Source organism: Balaenoptera physalus, assembly GCF_965194825.1.
Source record: "Balaenoptera physalus genome assembly, chromosome: 18".
NCBI lineage: Eukaryota > Metazoa > Chordata > Mammalia > Artiodactyla > Balaenopteridae > Balaenoptera > Balaenoptera physalus.
The window spans coordinates 80,593,484-80,615,445 of NC_138899.1; the positions used below are offsets into that span (position 1 = coordinate 80,593,484).

At 53.8% G+C, this 21,962-nt stretch overlaps 1 protein-coding gene across 2 annotated transcripts in view; it reads left to right on the top strand.

Annotated features, from left to right (window-relative positions):
• LATS2 (large tumor suppressor kinase 2) overlaps positions 1-21,720 on the top strand; it is a 47,564-nt gene extending 25,844 nt beyond the window's left edge. For both annotated transcript variants that reach the window (XM_082435099.1, XM_082435100.1), the window contains exons 3-8: positions 9,536-9,668; positions 10,671-11,953; positions 12,857-13,439; positions 14,396-14,578; positions 16,212-16,318; positions 19,541-21,720. In XM_082435099.1, the coding sequence (XP_082291225.1) occupies positions 9,536-9,668; positions 10,671-11,953; positions 12,857-13,439; positions 14,396-14,578; positions 16,212-16,318; positions 19,541-20,038 (2,787 nt within the window). In that variant the 3' untranslated portion in view covers positions 20,039-21,720. The remainder of the gene's footprint in view (positions 1-9,535; positions 9,669-10,670; positions 11,954-12,856; positions 13,440-14,395; positions 14,579-16,211; positions 16,319-19,540) is intronic.
• The last annotated feature ends 242 nt before the right edge of the window (positions 21,721-21,962 follow it).

Below are 21,962 nucleotides of genomic sequence, written 5' to 3' on the forward strand. Positions count from 1 at the left end.
AATAGAGCCGAGAGAAGGAAACAGATATTTTTAAACAGCAGCCAAAGAAGAGGTGAGAGGAAGTAAGGGGGGTCGTGGGTCCCAACACCAGAGAACCTGGTGGTTACCTGGCTGCGTTTCTGGAAGATCATCAGGCCCCCATCGCTCTGAGGTGCCACCGTGAACATGTTGGTATCTGCTGTGATTTTTTAAAAATTTACAAAATGAGGTCATATCGTATGTGCTGCTGGGTTTGTTTGCTTTGGCTTGTGTTGGAGGCTGTTCATACCTGGGAGTGATGGCCACGGCGCTGATGGCAGGGGCTGCGCTGTAGGGTGACTGGCTGGAGGCCGGGCTCACTGCTGCCCACGTCCGGGCTTGGCTTCTCCGGGGGAGGGGAGACCCTCAGCTCTGTGAGGTGTGGCGGCGCCGAAGGGCCGTGTCCTGGCTCCCTTGACCCTCTGCCTCACTCCTGCGCTGCCCGTCTGCCCCTCGCTGTGCTGCAGTCTCCGGTCGGAGCTTCGGGTTCAGTGTCCCCAGGGGAGGGGAGGGCCGGGCCGGGAGGGACCCTGGGTCCTCATCCTCTCCTGCCCGGTGGGCTCACAGCTTGCTTCTGGGCGTTTCACCCCCTCCCTCTGGCTTCTCTATTCCAAAACATCCTGAGGCCCCTTCTCCACTGTGACTGTCGCGTCAGAGCGCGGATGGAAAGTGATGAGAGTGATTTGGCGGCTGACGCACCAGGTAGGAGCCGAAGCCCCGTGTATGTTTTTGTGACCCACTTTTTGTGCTTGGCTTGTTTTACTTTACAGTATATCGTAAGCATTGCCCCGTGTCATTTTATTCTCCGATACACTGTCTAAAAAAACAAAGTGTCGTATTCCAGTGACTTGATGATAGACCTTGGTCTATTCTGGGGCACTCGGGTTGTTTGAACATTGTCTCCCGTAAGTGACAGCCAGTGGGTAGGACCCTCATTAACTCTTTCACTGCTGGACGGGACCCGCTGGGCCACAGGAGGGGCTGTTTGATGCAGGAGGTGCAGAGGGCAGTGGTGACTCGGCTCCTGTAGAGCCTCCGGGGCGGAGACCACGCAGGGCCAGCGCTCTCCCGTCCCCGTGCGCTCACGAGATGGGGCCGCCAGGGCAGGAAGGGCTGGGCTTTTGCACGTCTGTTCCCTCGTTCGTTCATGGCTTTCCGAGAGCCCAGGCAGTTCCTGTCTGCCAAGCCGTGGACACAGACGTGAGCAGGACGCAGCTTCCGGCCCCGAGAACTTCAGGATGAGCAGGCGGGACTGTGGAGAAGGAGCACAGGCCGTGCGTGGGGCAGCAGCTCTGGGGCTGGTTTTCCTGTCAAATATGCTTGTGATGGCTGCTGATGATGTAATATCTCAGACGTTCATAGAAGTAGAGAGAATGATGTAACATTTTCCCACCTTGTTCCAGAGACCTTTGGGAGAAACGCTGTGTCACACGGAGCAGCTTCTCTGTGCCTCCGTCCTGGGTTCCTCATTCCCATTCGTGTTCGGTGCTGGTGCTTCAGATGCGTTCTGTAACCGATCTGCAGTATTGTTTTACAAGTTTTTTAAGACCCCTGTATAATATGATTTTGCAGCTTCCTTTTTCCGTCCGCATCATGTTTCTGAGGTTTATTGACGTTGATGGACGAGGCTTCCGTTCATTGTAATTGCTGTCATTTCACCGCCGCTTACGTCTCCGTTATCCCACTAATGGATGTTTAGATCGTTTCCAGTTTTCCATTCTCCACAGAAGTGCAGCACGTGTTCTCCTGTGTGTCTTCTTGTGAACATGTGGGGACTTTCTCCGGAAGTGGGGTTTGTGGGTCACAGGATGTGAGCATCCCTGACTTTACCAGATGCTGTCACAGTGTTCTGTGTGGTTTACAGGTCAGCATCTCGTCCGCAGCCTCTGCAGGGCGGTCTTCCCTGTCCTAGCCAACACTTGGTGGTGTCAGGTATTTTAAATACTTGTCAATCTAATGAGTGGGCGATGGCCCCTTGTTTTAAAAAATGCAGCCTCTGATTACTGATGATGTTGGACTTCTTTTGACTATTTGGGTTTTGAGTTCTGACTTTACCACTGACTGTATGAACCTGGGAAATGATTACTCATTCTGAGCCTCAGTCTTCTGATGTTTTAAAAAATATTTTATTTATTTATTTGGCTTCGCCAGGTCTTAGTTGTGGCACGAGGGATCTTCTTTGCCGCGTGCGGGATCTTTACTTGTGGTATGCGGGATCTAGTTCCCCGACTAGTGATTGAACCCGGACCCCCTGCATTGGGAACTCGGAGTCTTAGCCACTGGACCAGCAGGGAAGTCCCAGTCTCCTGATTTTGATAAAATACAAGCACCTACATTTTAGAGCGATTCCAAGACTCAGAGACCTCGTGCACAGCTCCTGCTCCCTCTCTGTCTCAGCCCCGAGTCCTCCCACCAACAGGGCCCACGAGGCTGCACCTCCGTTGAAGAGACCCTCCCAAAGGCTGGTCTGCAGCACGAGAGGAGCCAAGGTCCCCCTGGGCTGCGAGGGCCCTCCTGGGAGCCCAGCAGGAGTCTGTGGGGACCTGGACAGTGGGTGCGTCTGAACGGTCACGCCGGCCCCTTAACCTCCCCCATCCCTCTTAGACTGTGCTCTCCACAGCGCAGCCAGGGGACCCTTTTAAAACAGGAGTCGGATCTTGTGCTCCAAACGCTAGGTGGCTTCCTGCCTCGATCAGGGTAAAAGCCAGCGTCCTTGTCCCGGCCTACTCGATGGGCTTTCACACTGGGGGTGGACATCCATGTAAACCCTGAAATCAGTTTAAAGGATTTCAAACATGTTTTTTAAAAAATATTTATTTACTTATTTATTTATTTGGTTGCCCCGGGTCTTAGTTGTGGCACGCGCGTGGGATCTAGTTCCCTGACCAGGGACCAAAGCCAGGCCCCCTGCATTGGGAGTGCGGAGTCTTACCCCCTGGACCACCAGGGAAGTCCCAGTTTAAAGGATTTCAGAACCACGGGGTAGAGTTGGCCAGAAGGTGCCTGCATAGCAGCTATGTGCCTGTGTGCGGAACTCCCCAATATGTGTCCATTTCAAGGTTACACTGTAACTTCTTTTTAATAGATTGTTTTTTGTTTTGGGTTTTTTTTTGTTTGGTTGGTTTTGTTTTTGGCCGCGTGAGGCTTGCGGGATCTGAGTTCTCCAACCAGGGATTGAACCCGGGCTACGGCAGTGAAAGCCTGGAATCCTAACCACTAGGCCACCAGGGAACTCCCTAACTTTTTCTGAAAATTACATAAAACCTAGCCTGGAAATTTGTCTTCAGTACCATATTTCATAATTAAACATTTTTGTAAATTTCACTGTATCTTTCAAGGGTGTAGAAGTAGCAGAAGACTGTTTTCCTTCTTAGGTGAGCCCATAGCTTTCTCAATCACCCCATTTACTTGATAACATTTTAAAAAACAACCATAGAGAAGAGAGCTCCCTGAAATCTGCATGTAGACGTCCCTTCCCCTTGAAACCTGTGGGCTGACGGTCCCCAGCAAAGTGGGACGGAGGCCATGCAGAGGGCTACAGGACACACAGGAAAAGAGCAGCTACTCATTTAAAGCGCAGAAAGGAGCTCGAAGGTCTGTGACTAAGGATGCTTGGTGGGGAGGCCCATGTGCTGTCTGTGGGTGAGACGTCTGAATGGCAGAAGTTGACGGTGGCCCTTGTCTGCACGGGAAGAGTCTCCCCACACAGGCCACTGAATTTCGGGAGCCAAGGCTGGCTTGTAGCTGATGAAGAAATCTGTTCTTCCAGAATCATGCTGAGCCGCTGGCGCTTGAGCTCTGCTGGCTGGTCCATCTCCCGGAGTCCTGACACCCAGTCGCGGCGCAGGTCTGGCCTTCGTGGCTCCGTCTTGTGTCTGCAGGTACCAGGCGGCGGGCAGCCCCCGCCCCCGTCCCCTGGGCCCAGGGTCCCGCTGCTCACGCACTGGACTGCCACTTCCTGCTTCGTCGTCCGGCATCGTGGGCTGAGACAGAGACCGAATCCTTTCCTTCGTGAAAACCTTGTAGCTCTGACGACAAGAGTGCGAGCCAAAGCTCCCCATTAAGCCCCTCCTTGATTCCCCTCCTGGCCCTGGAGGACAGTGGCCGGAGGCCCTTGGTCCTGCCTTCTCGCCAGTGTCTTCTCTCTACCCTGTAGAGTCCACGGTGCGGTTCAGAACCAAGTGTGCGGAGCTTGGAGCTTGGCAAGCCCTTCCTTCTGGACCCTTGTCCTGACCTCCGATCCTGCCCTGAAAGGAGCCGGGGCCCTGCCCAGCAGGGGAGCGGGAAGGCTGGCCCTGGGCCCCGTCGCACCGCGTGCCCCAGTTCAGACCATCCAGTGAGGCTGTGTTGTCCCCAGGCTGTCTCTGCCTGCGACCTTCTCTTCTGAACTCTGCCCACCCCCAGCTCCACCCTCTGTCTGGCGTCCTCAGCTCAGGCTTTGAACGCGCCTGTCTCTCTAACTTAGCATCAGGTTCTTTGTGTTGGGACACCATGGACCTCTACCCACTCGTGTCGCCAGGCCCTCTGGCTAGTGGTGACCAGCTCCCCCCTGGAACCTGTCTTCTGAGGGGCCCGCACCGTCCACCCCTGTGCTCTCTGCCACGGGCTCTGTGCTTCCCCCAGAACTCAGAACGCCAGGGCTCGTCTCTCCCTGGCAGGGATGGTCTGGCTCCTTCCTTGTTTCCTGGGGCAGAAGAGAATGTCCTAGAGATTTTGTGAAAGGGAGGCACATGGTTTTGTGTGTGTGCCTATTTATTGGGTGACTTGTGCAAGCCCGGTTTTAGAGGACCTGTCGGCCTCCCTAAAACCAGGCATGTGCTGGTGAGGGTGCGGTCAGGGGTTTCCTGCCAGGGCACCGGGGGGGGGGCCATGCTGGGGAGGCCCGGCAGAGCCGGTTCCCTGAGCCCAGCGGCGGGCCCACTGTGTCCACAGGCAGGTTCATGCCGCTGACCGTCCTTAGGAGGCCCTGACCCTGGGCAGCACATGTGCTGTTAAAACTGGTTCCCTACCCTTTCCTGGAACACGACAAAGTGTTTTTGTATGTTATATTCTATTTCTCTATGGCTTTTCATTATTGACAAAAATGGGAGTGTTTTTTTCAAAAAGAGGTTGGACCTCAGTTATCATAATAGGCATATCCAGGAGTGTAGCGCTCCTTTAAGAACAAATCCCACAAAGATGTAAGAATGGTTTTGTAGTTAAATATTAACCCAAGTAAAATACTTATTTAAGGGCCTGTGAAGTTGCAAGACCATGTCGAAAGCAGTACTTCCTGCTGACTGTGTAGCCAAATTATGATAAATAGAAGCAAAGTAGGTATTTTATTATTGGGCTCATAATAGGACAACTGGAATAGCCTGCTGGATAGACTGAAATAAAGACATGTTTAGGTTCTCAAACTTCACTAATCACACCAGTAGTCAATATTATGATAACATTCTCATTTCGTGTGTGTGTGTGTGTGTGTGTGTGTGTGTGTGTGTGAACTCACAGGGGATTTTGGTAGTTTCCCTGGAATGGGTCACACCTCCGCTCACCTGTCTCAATAGTGCCAACAGTAAAATCCTTAATGTTTTAGCAAACATCCCTCGAAATCATGGAACTTTACAGCTGAAGGGAGCTTTGGGATGACCTTAGGAAATCTTGCCCTCTCATTGGACTCAGCTGTGATCTGGAGGATTTTTGTCATCTGCCCACAATTATGTAGCTTGATAACACTGGCAGCTTTATTATAACGGAACTGGACGTACGCATAAGTATTCTCATCATCTTACGCTCTTTAACAAGAAGAAATCATTGCATATTTCAACATAAAACTGTCAAACTTTTTTTCCTCGTGTTCTAATCAAGCCCTTGTTTGTAGACGATGCTCACATTTTGCACGTCACTATTTCTTCATGTTGTTTACACTACTGAAAGTCGCACATTTTGTTCACTGCTGTGTCCTCTGTAGAGGAGAATATTAGATGCTTAGTGCTCGTCCAGCAAGAGAATTTGGCCATAGCAAGTATTTTTGGGGCTGCGTTAAGTGTATCCCAGGGAATACATTAATTATAATTAACATAATCATTCCCTCATTGGATTATTTAAGCCCTTTCTACTCCTGCCCCACACCCTTCTGTTTGAGGGGCTGATTTATTGTATTATGTCTAATTCGGACAGACATCTTTATGCAAGTTGATTTTTAAAATAGGATTCTTTTAAATTGGCCTGAGAATTTTAGGAAGTAAAATTATTAAATCAGGGCGCACGTTTAATAACTTTTGGTACTTGTTAACAAATAGTCACCTCAAAGGACCAAAAATATATGACTGTGAAGAGTTTCACCAGCCCATTTGCCTTTACAACTATTTTGTTTTGGTGTTAACAATTCAATATAAGACGCTATTTTATTAAAAGTGTTTCTTTGCTCCTTGGGAAGGTTGAGCATTTTCCACGCTTGTTTAATTTTAGCCCAAATTTCTTCTTCATTCCCTACCTATATGTTACTCTAAAAAACATCTTTTTCCTCGGAAGCGCTCAGTGGGCGCCCTGCCCCGCGGCCTTGCTGCAGGGCCGGGACCTTCAGGGGCCACGCCAGGGTCGAGAGCCGCAGTGGTGCCTCATCTTCTCGACACCCACTCACAGTTCAGATTCAGAGGCCACTTGCGGGTTTGCTTGGCGTTAGTTTTCTCTTCTCATTCTCCGGGAGCCGCGCGGGTGCCGGGTGTGTCGGGCTGGCTCGGGATCCACCGCTCCGCGGGGGCCTGCGTCTCCGGCTCGGGCCCCAGGCAGGCTGGGTCGCCCTTTCCTTCTCCGTCACAGGCAGCCACCCGCCCTTCAGGCTCCTGGAAGCACCGCGGAAACGGCAGGGCGCAGCTGCCCTGCCCCCGGGCTCTGGCGCTGCGGGACTTTCAAGCCGGGCAGCTCGGGGGGTGGAGCACAAGGGTAGGGGGGAGGGGACGTGGGTCTAGAAGCCGAGGGGCGCGGGGGGTGGCGCGGGGGCAGCCGTGCAGACCCTGGGCCCCTGCGCACCGGGCTCCCGGACGCCGGGGGCAAGCGTGCGTCCAGCTGGGGCGGAGCTCAGGGGCAGGGTGTGGGCGTTCCCGGGCACCGCTCTTACAGGGCACTCCACGCTGCTGGCCTGACGTCTGGGCACTGGAGTCACAGAAACGGGGTCCTGCTGTCTGGGGGGTGGAGGTGAGACAGGGTTGTGATTCCTGATGGATTTAAAAATGATCCCGAGTTTCCTGCAGTTTGTGGCTTTTTTTAGTATTTATTTATTTACTTACTTATATTTATTTTGGCTGTGCCAGGTCTTAGTTGCAGCATGCGGGATCTTTAGTTGCAGCATGCGTGCGAGATCTAGTTCCCTGACCAGGGATCGAACCCGGGCCCCCTGCATTGGGAGCGCGGAGTCTTACCCACTGGACCACCAGGGAAGTCCTTTCCTGCAGTTTTTAAAGCACGCCTATACATATATGTCTAGTGGTGTCTCTGAGAGTTAATGTACGGAAACTGCACACTTGCTAAATTTGGTGGAAGGGACAGACAGCAAAGGCAAGACTGCCTGACTGGGTTGTTTAGTAAACAGGTGGGCTCATTAGCGTGGTCAGGTGTGTGATGGGTGTATGGTTAGTTGGTGGGTTGTGCGATTCGAAACAGCCCTGTGAGCACGTCGGTACCTGTGGTTGCCTCCCGGTGTTTTTGCTCGTTAAGTCCCTCGATTGGCGAAGCATAAGGAAGGTTGGAATCTTGAGGCTGTGAGGCGAGTACGCAGCAGGGAGTTTGAACACACACACGGTCTGACGTGGTTGGTCCTCAAAGTCAACGCTTCCTTGACACGTAGCCGGTCTGAAGCAATGCACACGTGTGGCCGGTCACCCCAGAGAAGCCAAGGCTTTGGTCCCGTCCCGGACACAGCAGATGGGCTCTGTCCACAGGGGGCTGGCTCTCCCCCAGCTTGTGCCCTTTCCTTCGATCCCAAGGCAGCTCTGGCTACCGCTGACCAGCCTCGCAAGCCGTCCCTTCCCGATGCTCCCCCCAGAGGCCGCCTCCCCCCCAGCCCTTGGCTCGCGGGCGGGGTCTTCCTGCCTCTTCTCTCCCGAATCCCCGAGGACACAGGCACAGGTCACGGCCGCGTGCGCGCTTTGTCCAGCCACCCCGTGGGGCCTGGCCAGGATGGAGTTTAATATTATGTACACAATCAGTGTATGTGAAGCACCGGAGTCCTTCCCGCCCCGGCGTTAGGTGGGTGGGCGCAGCCCTGAGCCACAGGAGGGTCAGGCCCCCAGGCTGTCGCAGTCCTAACAGAGGGGCAGACACAGGCGCGGGGACAGGTCCACTCTGTTAGCCTCGAAAAGCCCCTGGCCCGGCAGGCGGGGACAGCGGCTCATCCGTCCTCAGGGCCCAGGGCATCTCCTGGGTTTCTGCCGTGGCTCTTTGCTGAGCGGCCTCTGTCCCCTGGGGTCCTGGGGTCGGCCTGGGGTCCTGCTGCCTGCTCACTGCCTTGTCCTCTCCTGTCTGAGCGACAGCAGTCTCTGTCAGTGCTCTCCCACCCCTGCTGCTCTCAGACCCCTCCCCTCCTGTCACCACCCCCTTCCTGCATTTGCAGTTCCCTCCTCCCCGCCCGCCCACCCCTCCACCTTCAGAAGACCCCTGTCTGTCCACAGAATCCCCTCTTGCTGCCCCTCCCGGTTCCATCCTTGAAGGCTGGCTGCCCTGTCTGGCCACAGCTCTGCAGAGCCGACCCAGGGCGCCTGGGCCACAGCCCTCGCAGCCCTCCCCCTCCGGCCTGCGCACCTGACCATGGTGTCTGCAGCTCTGCTCCTGGCCCATCCTCTCACTGACCCCCGACCCTGCTGGAGAGCTCCCACGACTGCCTTCAGATAGGGGGCCCGGTCTGTGGTGCCTCCCCGCCGTCCCCTCCCGCCTCCCCGTTCTCCCCCCTCCAGGCTCCTGCTCTGACTGTACCACCTGCTGCCAAGAATACCTTTCCTCCACTGAGCCCTCCGGCTGCCCAAATCCCGGCTGTCCTTGAAGAGCCGGCTGTGCCTCCGTCTGGCCTGTGATCAGTCCCTGGTCCCTCTCCGTCCTCCGGCCCTCTTCCCCGAGTGCTCACCCCGCCAGCAGTGCTGGGGCCTGTGCTGGGCTGATGTCCTCTCTCGCCCACCGCCGCCCGCATGGGCACGGGGCACCGTAAACAGTAGACGTGCAGCTCTCCCCTCGGGGCAGGGGGTCCCTCCCCCAGGAAGCCTGGGGTGGGGAAGGCCAGTTCTCTGACTTCCACAGGCCAGATGGGAATTTCAGTCCAGTCACAGAAGCTTTCTCAGCAGGAGCAGGACGTACGGTCTTCCAGGCCCATCGTCGCGGTCTGGGGGTCAGTGTGTGTGAGGTTGTCATCGGCCCCTGAGGACACGTCCCCAGTGGTGCTGGCTCGGAGCCGGGCGCAGGGTGGGAAGGCAGTCCTGGAGGCTTCCTGTCGAGGGGGCGCGCATCCAGGCCCCCACTGACGTCTCTGTGTCCGCCCCACCCCCAGGAGATGGCGGGCAGGGCCCTCAAGCAGACCGGCAGCCGCAGCATCGAGGCCGCCCTGGAGTTCATCAGTAAGATGGGTTACCTGGAGCCGGGCAAGGAGCAGATCGTGCGGGTCGTCAAGCAGACATCCCCAGGTGAGCACGCTGGGGGCTGCGGGCAGGGGCCATCCTGACGGTCGCCCAAGGGCGGGGACGGCGGGTGGCAGATATGACACTGTGCTGGGTGCTTCCTAGTTGCTGGGTTTGTGGACTTGTTTTGCTTATGAAAGATTGGAAAATTCACTGGATATTAAAATGAGGCAATGCCACGGGTTCTTTCTGCTTTCTCTTGGGCTTGTGGGGGAGTCTTTGAAGGGGCGGCTTATTTCATTGATTCTGAAACACACCGTTTCCCACTCTGTGGCCTCTGAGAGCAGGCTGCCCAATGGCAGGCGCCTCCAGAGCTGGAGACCTTGGGCAGAGGTGTGGGAAAGCCCCCTGGTGCCCCTGGGGAGGGCCAGAGGCCCCAGCACCGGATGTCCTGCCTTGCTGGCTGTCACTGAATGTTTGTTTGCTGGTAGAGCAGATGGGGCCACTTTGGGGACCTGAGGTCCCTGGGTGTAGTAAGAGATGCAGGATATTGAACAGGAGTGTTCCCTGTTTTGTGGGAGACCTTGGATAAGCCCAGTTCATCTGCTGAGGGGGAAACTGCACGGGCTTTGTAGCCGTATCTTCCTTGTGAGGAGGACACAGGTTTCTGTTTTCTTCTTGACTGAGGAGTTCCCTTAAACAGTGCCTCGCTGGCCACCGTGTCCAGACTCTGAGGGTCCCGGGGTCTGCGTTGCAGTCCAGCCCCTCAGGAGGCAGCGCCCACTCTCTGATGACCCCGCACCTGCCTCGCTCGTGGTCTTTCTGATGCATCATCTTAGCCTGAGAACACAGTGTCATTTGCTGTGGATTCTGCTGGAAGCACAGCTGCAGAGGGTCTGGGCTCGGCCAGGTGCTCCGCGGGGGCGTCCTCGGACAGGCAGGGCACGGCCTTTGGACTGGGAGCCCGGCGCTGCCCTCGCGGCCGTCACTGGCGTCACGGGCCTTCCCAGGCCTTCGGCCGCGGAGTAGCCGTGCCGCGCCGTCAACCTGCCGTTCCCTCCTCTGCAGGAAAGGGCCTGGCGCCAGCCTCTGTGCCGCGGAGGCCGAGCTTCGAAGGAGCAGGTGACCCTTTCCCGCCCTACGCCCAGGTGAGCGGGCCGGCCTTTGAGGGCCCCGCCGCCCTGGAGGAGGCGCCCCGCCAGTACCCGGACTTCCTCTTTGCTGCCGTCGGGCCTCACTGCCGTCCACACCCACCCAAGGGCTACGCCGCCGCCGCCGGGGAGGCCGCCGGGATGAGCCTCCCCGGCCCCGGGGGCCCGGCGCCCCCGCTGCAGGGCCCGCACTACAGGGCCCCCCTGCTGGTGCCCGGGGAGCCCCTGGGCTACGGCGTCCAGCGCAGCCCCTCCTTCCAGAGCAAGACCCCGCCGGAGGTCGGCGGGTACGCGGGCCTGGCCGCCAAGGGCCCGGCCGTGCAGGTGCAGGTGCAGCCCGGCCTCGCGTTCCCGCCCTCGGGCGGCGCCGCCGCGTACGCGCCCCACCCGCACCCCAAGCAGCCCCACCCGGTGCACGCGGGGGGCCCCCGGGGCGCCGTGTTCGCTGGCGACAGCCCCCCGCAGGGCCTGGCCACCCCCTCCCGGACCGGCCTCGGCGCCGAGCGGTTCGAGCCGAGCGCGCCCCCCGCGCCGCAGTGGCCGAGCGCCGGCCTGGCCCGGCGGGACTCGCTGCAGAAGCCGGGCCCCAGCAGGACCGGCTCCTTCAACGGCCACCAGGCGGCGGCCGCGCCCTCCCCCAACGCCATCACGGCCGTGACGGCCGCGCACATCCTGCACGCGGTGAAGAGCGTGCGGGTGATGAGGCCCGAGCCCCAGACGGCCGTGGGGCCTTCGCACCCCGCCTGGGTGCCACCGCCGGGCCCCGCGCTCGAGGGCCTGGAGCCCCAGGACGAGCACCCCCCCGGCCCGGGGGGCGCCGAGGCGCGGGGCCGGCCCCCGCCCTACCCTCGGCACCTGCTGCGGCCGCAGGGCCGCGCCGAGCAGTACGACGTGGACGGCTTGTGCGCGGGGCTGCAGCAGGGCCTCCGGGGCAGCCGGGCCGCCGAGCCCCCCGACGGGAGCCCCAGGAGCCCCAGGGGCGCCAAAGGGGAGAAGGCGGGCAAGGACCGCAAGCAGATCCAGACGTCCCCGGTGCCCGTGCGCAGGGGCTGCCGCGACGAGGAGAAGCGGGAGTCGCGCATCAAGAGCTACTCGCCGTCCGCCTTCAAGTTCTTCATGGAGCAGCACGTGGAGAACGTGCTTAAGACCTACCAGCAGAAGGTGGCTCGCAGGCTGCAGCTGGAGCAGGAGATGGCCAAGGTGGGCCGTGGGGTCGCCGCGGGTCCCCTCGTGCTGCCGCTGCACGCACCTCCCCTCCAGGCCGGTGGTCTCCCGGGGAGGGGGGCTGGTGTCGGGGGTCCCAGCCGGAGAAGTCCTGCAGGTCGCGCTCCCCTTCCCCCTCACTCTCGGGAGGGGATGGGCTCTGCCTGATGTGCCGGCGCGCAAACGAACACATTGGTTTTTATGGTGTGTCCTTACTCGTGCACAAATCCACCAAGTTTTTCTAAGTGCTAAGGAAACATTTTGAAAGAGTAGAAAGAAAGTTTGAGGTTTTATACATTGAAATTGTGGGATTTATAAAGAAAAATATAGTAGTGATTCATCTATTCCTTAAGTCTATAGTTAGCAAATAAGGTTCGAAATATACCCTAGTTGGCACTAAACTGTTAGACAAGGTAATTATTAATGAAATTATTTACATTAAAATACTATGGTCAATTTAAATCACACAGGGCCGGTAACTCCAAATTCTAAAAATAAGATTTGTGCCCTTCCCGCTGTCCCATTTTCGTTGACTTTGTTTGTTTTCCCATTTTCCCCTGAACTATTATTAAATTATTACATTGCTCTTAGAGCTCCAGGAATTTTGTGGTCCCCTTTCCCCCAGATTTTTATTAATATGTTTCCTGTAGTTTTTAGAGCCTAAGGTCACTTGGAGAAAGAACGCCCTGTTATTATGTCTTCCCTTTCGATTCCAGATCTGTGACTCTGTGTGGATGTAAAGAACAAAGAGTTATTTTCTCGCTTGTAGTGTCTGGCCCCTGGTTTCCGCGGATCGATTGGGGTCCCCTCGGTTCTGGGGCCTCTTCCCCACCCCTCCCCCTCCCCCTCCGCCCCCCCGGGCTCCGCCGGGGTGACCCTCCCCTGTTTCCTCCTGCGCAGGCCGGGCTCTGTGAAGCTGAGCAGGAGCAGATGAGGAAGATCCTCTACCAGAAGGAGTCCAATTACAACAGGCTCAAGAGGGCCAAGATGGACAAGTCCATGTTCGTGAAGGTGAAGACCCTGGGCGTCGGCGCCTTCGGGGAGGTGTGCCTGGCCTGCAAGGTGGACACACACGCCCTGTACGCCATGAAGACGCTGAGGAAGAAGGACGTGCTGAATCGCAACCAGGTGGCCCACGTCAAGGCCGAGAGGGACATCCTGGCGGAGGCAGACAACGAGTGGGTGGTGAAGCTGTACTACTCGTTCCAGGACAAGGACAGCCTGTACTTCGTCATGGACTACATCCCGGGCGGCGACATGATGAGCCTGCTCGTCCGCATGGACGTCTTCCCCGAGCAGCTGGCCCGCTTCTACGTCGCGGAGCTGACGCTGGCCATCGAGAGCGTCCACAGGATGGGCTTCATCCACCGCGACATCAAGCCGGACAACATCCTCATAGATCTAGACGGCCACATCAAGCTGACAGACTTTGGCCTCTGCACGGGGTTCAGGTGGACGCACAACTCCAAATACTACCAGAAAGGTACCGTCTCAGGCCAGGGTGGACGCGGCGCTGCCGCCCCGGGCCTTTCCTTCCCCTCCTGGGGCGCCGCTGTCACTGGGTGATTTTATAATTTGGTGTGACATCCTTTTCTCCCTGAAGAAGTCGTATGATATGTGAGGTGTTTTCTTTTTTAAGTTGGTGGCTTCAAATTTTACTCATACATTTTTAGGACAATAGGCCGTAGGGTCTTATGGGGCCTTGCTGAGAAGCTATCACTCTGCCCTACTAAAACAGGCCTTAAAAAACAAGCCTCCCAGCCTCCCAAGGAGCCCTCTGTCACAGCCACCCCGAATCTACCTGCAGGCACAGACCTGGCTGTGGATCCAGCTTAACTCCACCTCCTGTGGTCCTGCTACCTCGAAAAGTCAGAAACAGCTGGTCATTATCTTAATTATGGCTTGAATTTTTATAATAGTTATTTTAATACACTATAGCTCAGGCTTCTATTTTTTAACTCAAAACTAATCCTAAATCATTTTATTCATTCCTATTTTTTGGCACTGAAGTCATTTGTGTTCATATTTTCTAAATCCTCTGACGCTTTTCCATGCCCGTCTTAAAACATGTCTATCAAACAGGTGGTGTTAGCCTTTGAGACGGGCCTGAGAGGCCCTGGGGCTACCATCCTACAGTCGCTGAGCCTTTCTCACCGGCCCCGCACTGTCACCCGGCACAGGGCACCCAGCACAGGGCACAGGCCCCGTGGCCGCCTCCCCCATGCTGCCCGTGTTGGCACGGGTGTGCACCTCACGGCTTGGGTGCGAGACCCAGGACCTCAGCCACGTGCGAGATGGCGGGAGGAATCTTTCTCTCACTGTGTCAGGAGCCGGGTTGGATTACTTTTCCTTTTGAAGCTATGGGTTTGTTGCATTGTTGAAGAGTGAAAATTAACTTTTTCATTCTCTTCTTTCCTCGCCCCGCTTCCTGGGTGAAAGGGAGTCACAGCAGGCAGGACAGCATGGAGCCCAGCGACCTCTGGGACGACGTGTCTAACTGCCGCTGTGGAGACCGGCTCAAGACCTTGGAGCAGAGGACGCGGAGGCAGCATCAGCGGTGTCTGGCTCATTCCCTGGTTGGGACCCCAAATTACATCGCCCCAGAAGTGCTCCTCCGAAAAGGTGCGTGCTTCGGCCCCGCACCCAAGCCAGGTGACCTCTGAGGGTCCCGAGCCCCAGCTTTCAGAGACTCGGAAGTGTCCCCACTGTGTGCTCACGGGAGCCCGAGAGCTGGATTCTTTCCTTAGCAAACACAGCCTCCAGTGTGTGTCCCTCTGTTTGGGAGCTGCCTTTGCTTCTGGGCCGTCTCCACTTGCCCCTCCTTAGGCTGGAAGTGACAGGCTGGGTGCGAGGTGGGCTTGCTCCCTGGAGCCCAGAGGAGTCGCTCCAAAACTGGTTTTGACAGAGTCGTGTGATAGACAGGACTGGTGGGGGGGGGATGCGGGGGGGTCCTAGCTGGGTCAGCCACCTTCACTGGTCAGCGGGTGTGAGGATACAAACACTGTGTCCTCCAGTTCGCCGCCGCAGGTCCAGAAGCACCTTCAAGGTAAGATTTGGGGACAGCAGGGCTCCGTCCCATCCAGCGGGGCGCCTGGCCGAGCACAAGAGGCATCTCTGACAGTCAGCTGCAGGGCCCGCAGCGGCTGCATTTGTTCATCTGATTCCGTATGATGAACCCAGAGAGCAGTGGCCTGTCTGTTCTCACGTGTTGTTGCCAGTCGTTGGAGCCAGGACCCTCGGTCCTCGCCCGTGTTCTCTGTGAGCTGTGTGCCCCAGCGCGGGTTACTAGCCTCTCACGGCCTCACGCGTAACAGCAGTGCCTTGAGAGGTTAGTATTAACCTGGCTGCCCAGTAAAGGTCTCCCCCTCCCCCTCCTTTCAAAGAGGGAGGGGTGGGTGCTGGCTTGTGGGGGAGGACACCCGTCTCCCCCAACCCCCCCGTTCGCAGCAGCCCAGCGGAGCCTCCGGGGCCAGACGGGCAGGGGCTGCAGGTCACACTTAGCAAGAATTCGGTGGCAGCAGGACCGGAGCGGGGCTGGGACTGGGACGTGGGACAGAATCAAAGATCAGCCTGCTCCGCAGCCTCCACGAGGCCGCCCCGCCCGAGCCCCAGGCCGCCGGAGCCCTGCGGGGGGGCCTGGCTCCCTCGGTGCCCCCAAGGGGCGCGACAGGTGGCAGCCGTTCCCTTTGCCAGTTTCATCCCCTCGGTTCTCCCAAAACCTCCCCAGGAAGCCTCCCCGAGAAGCCTCATCACTGGCCTCACCTGACCTCAGGTCACACAATTTCTGCTTTTTAGTTTCTACGATTTTAACTTGCGTATGTTCGTGTTCTTTAAGCATCTAAAATTCTGGTTAGTATTGTTACTAACAATAACAGTAATCTTTTAAAATTAAAAAGCCTTTTATTACAAGAGCATCCTGTGTTTATCACAGACTCACGGTGGAAAATAAGAAAATGTCGTGACCACGCTCCTCCCACGTGGAGACCGTGGACGCCCCCGCAGCGTTTTTCTCGCGGACTGTTCTGAGCCCCGCATGCGGGAGGCGGTGACGTCACGCGTGCGCCGCCGGGTGCGGAGACGGTGGCATCACGTGTGCGCCGTCACGTGGGGGCCGTGACGTCACGTGCGCGCCATCAGGTGGGCGGTGACGTCACCTGTGCGCTGCCTGGAGCTTCCCCGCTGACGTGAGCCGGTTCTCTCGAGGTGTCTGAGGAGGGCGTGTGCGGGATGGGAGCTGAGTGACGCTGTCTTTCAGGATACACCCAGCTCTGCGACTGGTGGAGTGTTGGCGTGATTCTCTTCGAGATGCTGGTGGGGCAGCCGCCCTTCCTGGCGCCGACTCCCACGGAGACCCAGCTGAAGGTAACGGGGCAAGTGGTTTTCTGATGAACCCAGGAGGCTTAGGCCAGCATTTGACCTTTTATTCCGAATAGTGTAGGGACGTCAGTTGTATGTCATGGGATGTTTTCGAGTATTCTTGTTATTACCTATTAGTTTTTTATCTGGGTAAGTAGAGGCACAGGGTCAGAGTTGGGGTGTGATGTGCGCGTGAACCTGAACCATGGTCGCCTGCCGACGTGGTGCTTCCAGGTGAGAACTAGGAGTGGGCGAAGCACCGAGGCCGCAGGTCTGGGCCCAGCGGCAGGTGCCCCGTGCAGCAACCAACACGGCTTTGTGACTGTGCCCGAGGAAATCGGTTTGATACTTGGATGTTCTGTCATTACCGTTGGCCAATTATAAGCTATGTGTCAGGCTAGTTGTGCACATTTCTGATATTCAAGTAATTAAAAAATTACTCGGTCAAGTAATAACTCAGTACTAAAGAATTAGTTTTAGAATGATAGCCATTTACTCTCTGAAATGAATGATTTGATTGCTTAAGAAAGACTGAATAGAGAACCTGATGAAACCTTTGGAACTTCTCAGAACAGTGCCCTTACACATGTTCACTGACAGTTCTAGGATGTATTCACATACCCCAGAGTCCACGGTAGACCCGAAATTAATAACCTCTTAATTAGAAAAACCCTAAAGGCTTGGTTTCTTTACAGTAACAGTGAAATTGGAATTTGGCATTACCTATATCCTAATTGAATTGCTGAACTAGTTACTAATTTATCCGCATGATAAATAACCCAATTTTTTAAATTGTGATGAAATTTACCATTTTAACTACTTTTAATTGTACAATTCAGTGGCGTTAAGTACATTCACAATGTTGTGCAACAGTCACCGCTACCTATTTCGAGACATTTTCACCATCCCAAGCAGGAGCTTAACCACTAAATGATAACTCCATTCCTCCCTCCCCTCTGTCCCTGTAACGGCTCTTGTATCAATACTTTCTGTCTCTATGAAGTTGCCTACTCTAGGGACCTCATATAAGTGGAATCATACAGTATTTATCCTTCTGTGTCTGGCTTATTTCACTCAGCATAGTGTCTTCAAGGTTCATCCATGTTGGAGCCTGTGTCAGAATTTCCTTCCTTTTTAAGGCTGAATGATATCACATTGTATGTAATATTGAGTAATACTCCATTGTGTGTAAATAACATTCCATTTTTTTAATCCATCATCTGGCAACGGATGTTTGGGTTGTTTCCGCCTTTCGGCTCTTGTGAGTAGTGCTGTTGTGAACATAAGTATGTGTACAAGTATCTGTTTGGTCCCTGCTTTCAGTTCCTTTGGGTATATACCCAGGAGTGGAATTGCTGGGTCGTACGGTCATTCTATGTTGAAACTTTCTGAGGAACCTCCATACTGTTTCCATAGTGGCTGCACCATTTTACATTCCCACCAACAGTATACAAAGGCTCTTATTTCTCCACATCCTTGCCAACACTTAATTTCCTTTCGTTTTTTTAAAAATAGTAGTTATTCTAGGGGGTGTGAGGTGGTATCTCATTGTGATTTTAATTTGCATTTCCCTAAGGTTCAGTGATGTTGAGCCTCTTTTCATATGTTTCTTGGTCATTTGTAGATCTTCTTTGAAGAAATGTCTATTCAAGTCCTTTGCCCTTTTGTAATTCGGTTCTTTGGGTTTTTGTTGTTGAGTTGTAGTTCTTTATATAGTCTGCATATTAATTCCTTATCAGCTATATGTTTTGCAAATACATTCTCCCATTCCATGGTTTGTCTTTTCACTCTGTCAGTAGTGTCCTTTGATGCACAAAAGTTTTAAATTTTGATTAAGTCTGTTTTATGTATATTTTTTTGTTTTATTGCCCGTGCTTTTGGTATCATATCCAAGAAATCATTGCCAAATCCAACATCATGAACGTTTTCCTTTATGTTTTCTTCTATGAGTTGTATAGCTTTGGCTCTACTAAAACAACTCAGTTTCAAACCAGCCCTCGCACCCCCTGTCCCCGTGCCACTCCTGGTTATATTGGCCTTGCTTAATCCTGACTCCAAGTGTAAACAAGAAGTCCCTTAGGCTTCCTCCTCACAGCAGACAGGCCTCTGTGAGCGTCCCGATGGCTGATGTGTGTGCTTGAGCACCACCAGCTGGGGGTGGCTTCCTCGCCCTGTGCCTCAGGCTGTGGGCTCCTCCTGAAACCACACTGACCGTTTGTAGCTGTTCAGATCCTACGTCTGTTCTGTTCTCCCATCGTGAAATTATCAAGATCTTTTTAAATTACCAAAAAGTTATTTTTATTGAAGTATAGTTGATTTACAATACTGTGTTAGTTTCAGGTGTACAGCAAAGTGATTCAGATATATATTATTTTCAGATTCTTTTCCATTATAGGTTCTTACCAGATATTGAATATAATTCCCTGTGCTATCCAGTCGGTCCTTGTTATCTATTTATATATATTGAATAGTAGTGTGTATCTGTTAATCCCAAACTCCTAATTTGTCCCTCCTTCCCTCCCTCTCCCCTTTGGTAACCATAACTTTGTTTTCTATGTGTGTGAGTCTGTTTCTGTTTTGCAAATAAGTTCATTTGTGTCATATTTTAGATTCCACATATAAGCGATATCATATGATATTTGTCTTTCTCTGTCTGACTTCACTTAGTATGATCATCTCTAGGTTCATCTATGTTGCTGCAAATGATATTATTTCATTCTTTTTTCATGGCTGAGTAGGATTCCATTGTATATATGTACCACATCTTTATCTATTCATCTGTTGATGGACATTTTGCTTCCATGTCTTGGCTATTGTAAATAGTGCTGCTATGAACATAGGGGTGCATGTATCTTTTTGAATTATAGTTTTGTCTGGATATATGCCCAGGAGTAGGATTGCTGGATCATATAGTAGCTCTATTTTTAGTTTTTTGAGGAAACTTCATACTGTTCTCCATAGTGGCTGCACCAGTTTACATTCCCACCAACAGTGTAGGAGGGTTCCCTTTTCTCCACACCCTCTTCAGCATTTATCATTTGTAGACTCTTTGATGATGGCCATTCTGACCGTTGTGAGGTGGTGTACTGCATTGTGGTTTTGATTTGCATTTCCCTGATGATTAGCCACGTTGAGAAATGATCACGTTCTTTAACACCCTGTCCCGGGCCGGCCCTCGTCGGCCTCGAGGTTGAGGAGGAAGGAACACCGGGTGTACTGTCCCCGCAGGTGATTAACTGGGAGAGCACGCTGCACATCCCCGCGCAGGTGGAGCTGAGCCCCGAGGCCCGGGACCTCATCGCCAAGCTCTGCTGCTCGGCTGAGCACCGGCTGGGCCGCAACGGGGCCGACGACCTGAAGGCCCACCCGTTCCTGGGCGCCATCGACTTCTCCGGCGACATCCGGAGGCAGCCGGCCCCCTACGTGCCCACGATCAGCCACCCCATGGACACGTCCAACTTCGACCCAGTGGACGAGGAGGGCCCCTGGCAGGACGGCAGCGAGGACAGCTCCAAGGCCTGGGATGCGCTGGGCCCCCCGGGCAGCCGGCACCCCGAGCACGCCTTCTACGAGTTCACCTTCCGGAGGTTCTTCGACGACAACGGCTACCCGTTCCGGTGCCCCAAGCCTGCGGTGGCCGAGACCGGGACTGAGGCCGAGCAGCCAGCTGCGGGGGGCCCGGCCCCGGGGGCGCAGGCCGGGGGCTGCCAGCCCGTGTACGTGTAGACCCTGGGGGACCGGGAGGTCAGCCCCTCGGGTCAGTCGGCCGATTGCCCCTCGAAAGTCTGGTCTGCACCCAGCACCAAAGCAGAAAATCTCCTGAAAGAGGACTCGCCTCTGACGTCTTCTCCACATTCTGGTTGATGGCGGGGCGGGTGTCAACATGGCCTGGAATTGGCTTTTGAGGACCTTCACTGCATTAAAACAATATTTTTTAAAATTAGTACAGTTTAGAAAGAGCACTTATTTTGTTTATAGCCATTTTTCTTACTAAATTATAGGGATTAATTTTGACAAATCATGCTGCTGTTATTTTCTACGTTTGTATTTTATCCACAGCACTTATTCACATTTAGGGAAAGACGTAAAGATTGAAGAACATGTGATAAGAAATCTCTGTGCAATAATGTAAAAAAAAAAAAAAAAAAAAAAGATAACACTGTTCTGATGTTACTGATACCATTTTATTCACACAGTGGTTTTTGTTTTATATTTTTCCCACATTTCAAAATTGTGATATATGTTAAAAGCTGCTTTTGTTTTGTTCTGTTTGCTTTTTGCATATTATAGTATAATAGGAAGTGTGAGCAGGTGATCACGCGGGTGTGACTTCAGACGCCAAGTGTGGAGAGATCGCTGCATGAACAGGGTTTTTCTATTAAAGCGTGACCGTGTCTTGCCATTCACAGCGGGTTCTGTGAATACGTTTTGAGTGAGTAATTCTGGGCAGTGTGCTGATGCCGTGTCATCCTGTGGTGACTTCCTCGCTGTGACTGCACCCCTCCTCTCTCGTTGAGGAAATGCACGTGTGCCTGAGAGCTGATGTGACTGTATGTGTCGTGGGTGTGATTGGATTCTTTGGGGGGCAAAGACGTTTGTCCTACACTACACTTGTATACATCAAAAGGGATTCTCTTAGCTCTGCCAAAAAAATGTAAGTTAGTCGTGGACCTCTGTCTGCTTCGTGAGTCAGGGTGCTGTCCTGGTGGTACAGCCGCCACAGGTAGCCGGAGCCCCACCCGGCAGACGCCCCGCGGAAGGGCAGTGATCTTGGGGTTCTCTCACCGTGTTTCTAGTGTGCTTTGAAGGATCCATCTTAACTTGGTTTTAGAAGCACATTTTTCTGATCTTTGTGAAACAGTAAAGTGATGTTGAAAAAGAAAAGATATTTAAGCCATACATATTTTCTTAGGAGTGTAAATGTATATATAACTACATAGATAAACACGAAATATTCCTATTTCAAATTAGTATGATTCCTATTTAAAGTGATTTATATTTGAATAAAAAGTTAAATTCTTTTTTTGCTTTTTAAAAACCTGATGCATCATATTTTTCATTATATTATTCCACGTATTTTTCCTTGAGGTTTTTAGCATAATGTATCCATTAGTTAGTGTATCTCTAGGCAGCACACTTACGTGTCTATCGATGGCTAAACTGAAGAAGATGATTCCTGTGTACTGGTTTACATGTGTGTGAGTGGCAGGTTCTGGGTCTGCTGTGCTGTGTCGTGACTGTCAGTGTTTCTCTAGTTTTGCAGTAACGCCGTGTTGTTATTACGCTCTGACAGACGTCATGTGGTAGGTTCTTTCTCAGGAACTCAATTTAACTATTATTTATTGATATATCATTGCCTTTGAAAAGCTTCTACTGGCACAATTTATTATTAAAGTTTTGAATCCAAATCCATTGGTGTCAAGCTTCATTGGAATTTGCAAGTTCTCGCTTATATCATGTGTTGGGACTCCCCCGGGCTTTCCTGTGATTCACGCGCAGCCAGGGCAGCCATCGGGAGGGGGAGGGGGGAGGAGCCCCCCAGAGGAGATCGGGTTTCAGGTCAGCACGCGGGCCAAGCAGGGGTGCGGTTCTGTGACCTGTTCTCTTCGCGAAGGTGGTGACAAGTATATGGCATTAGATTGTCGAGCGG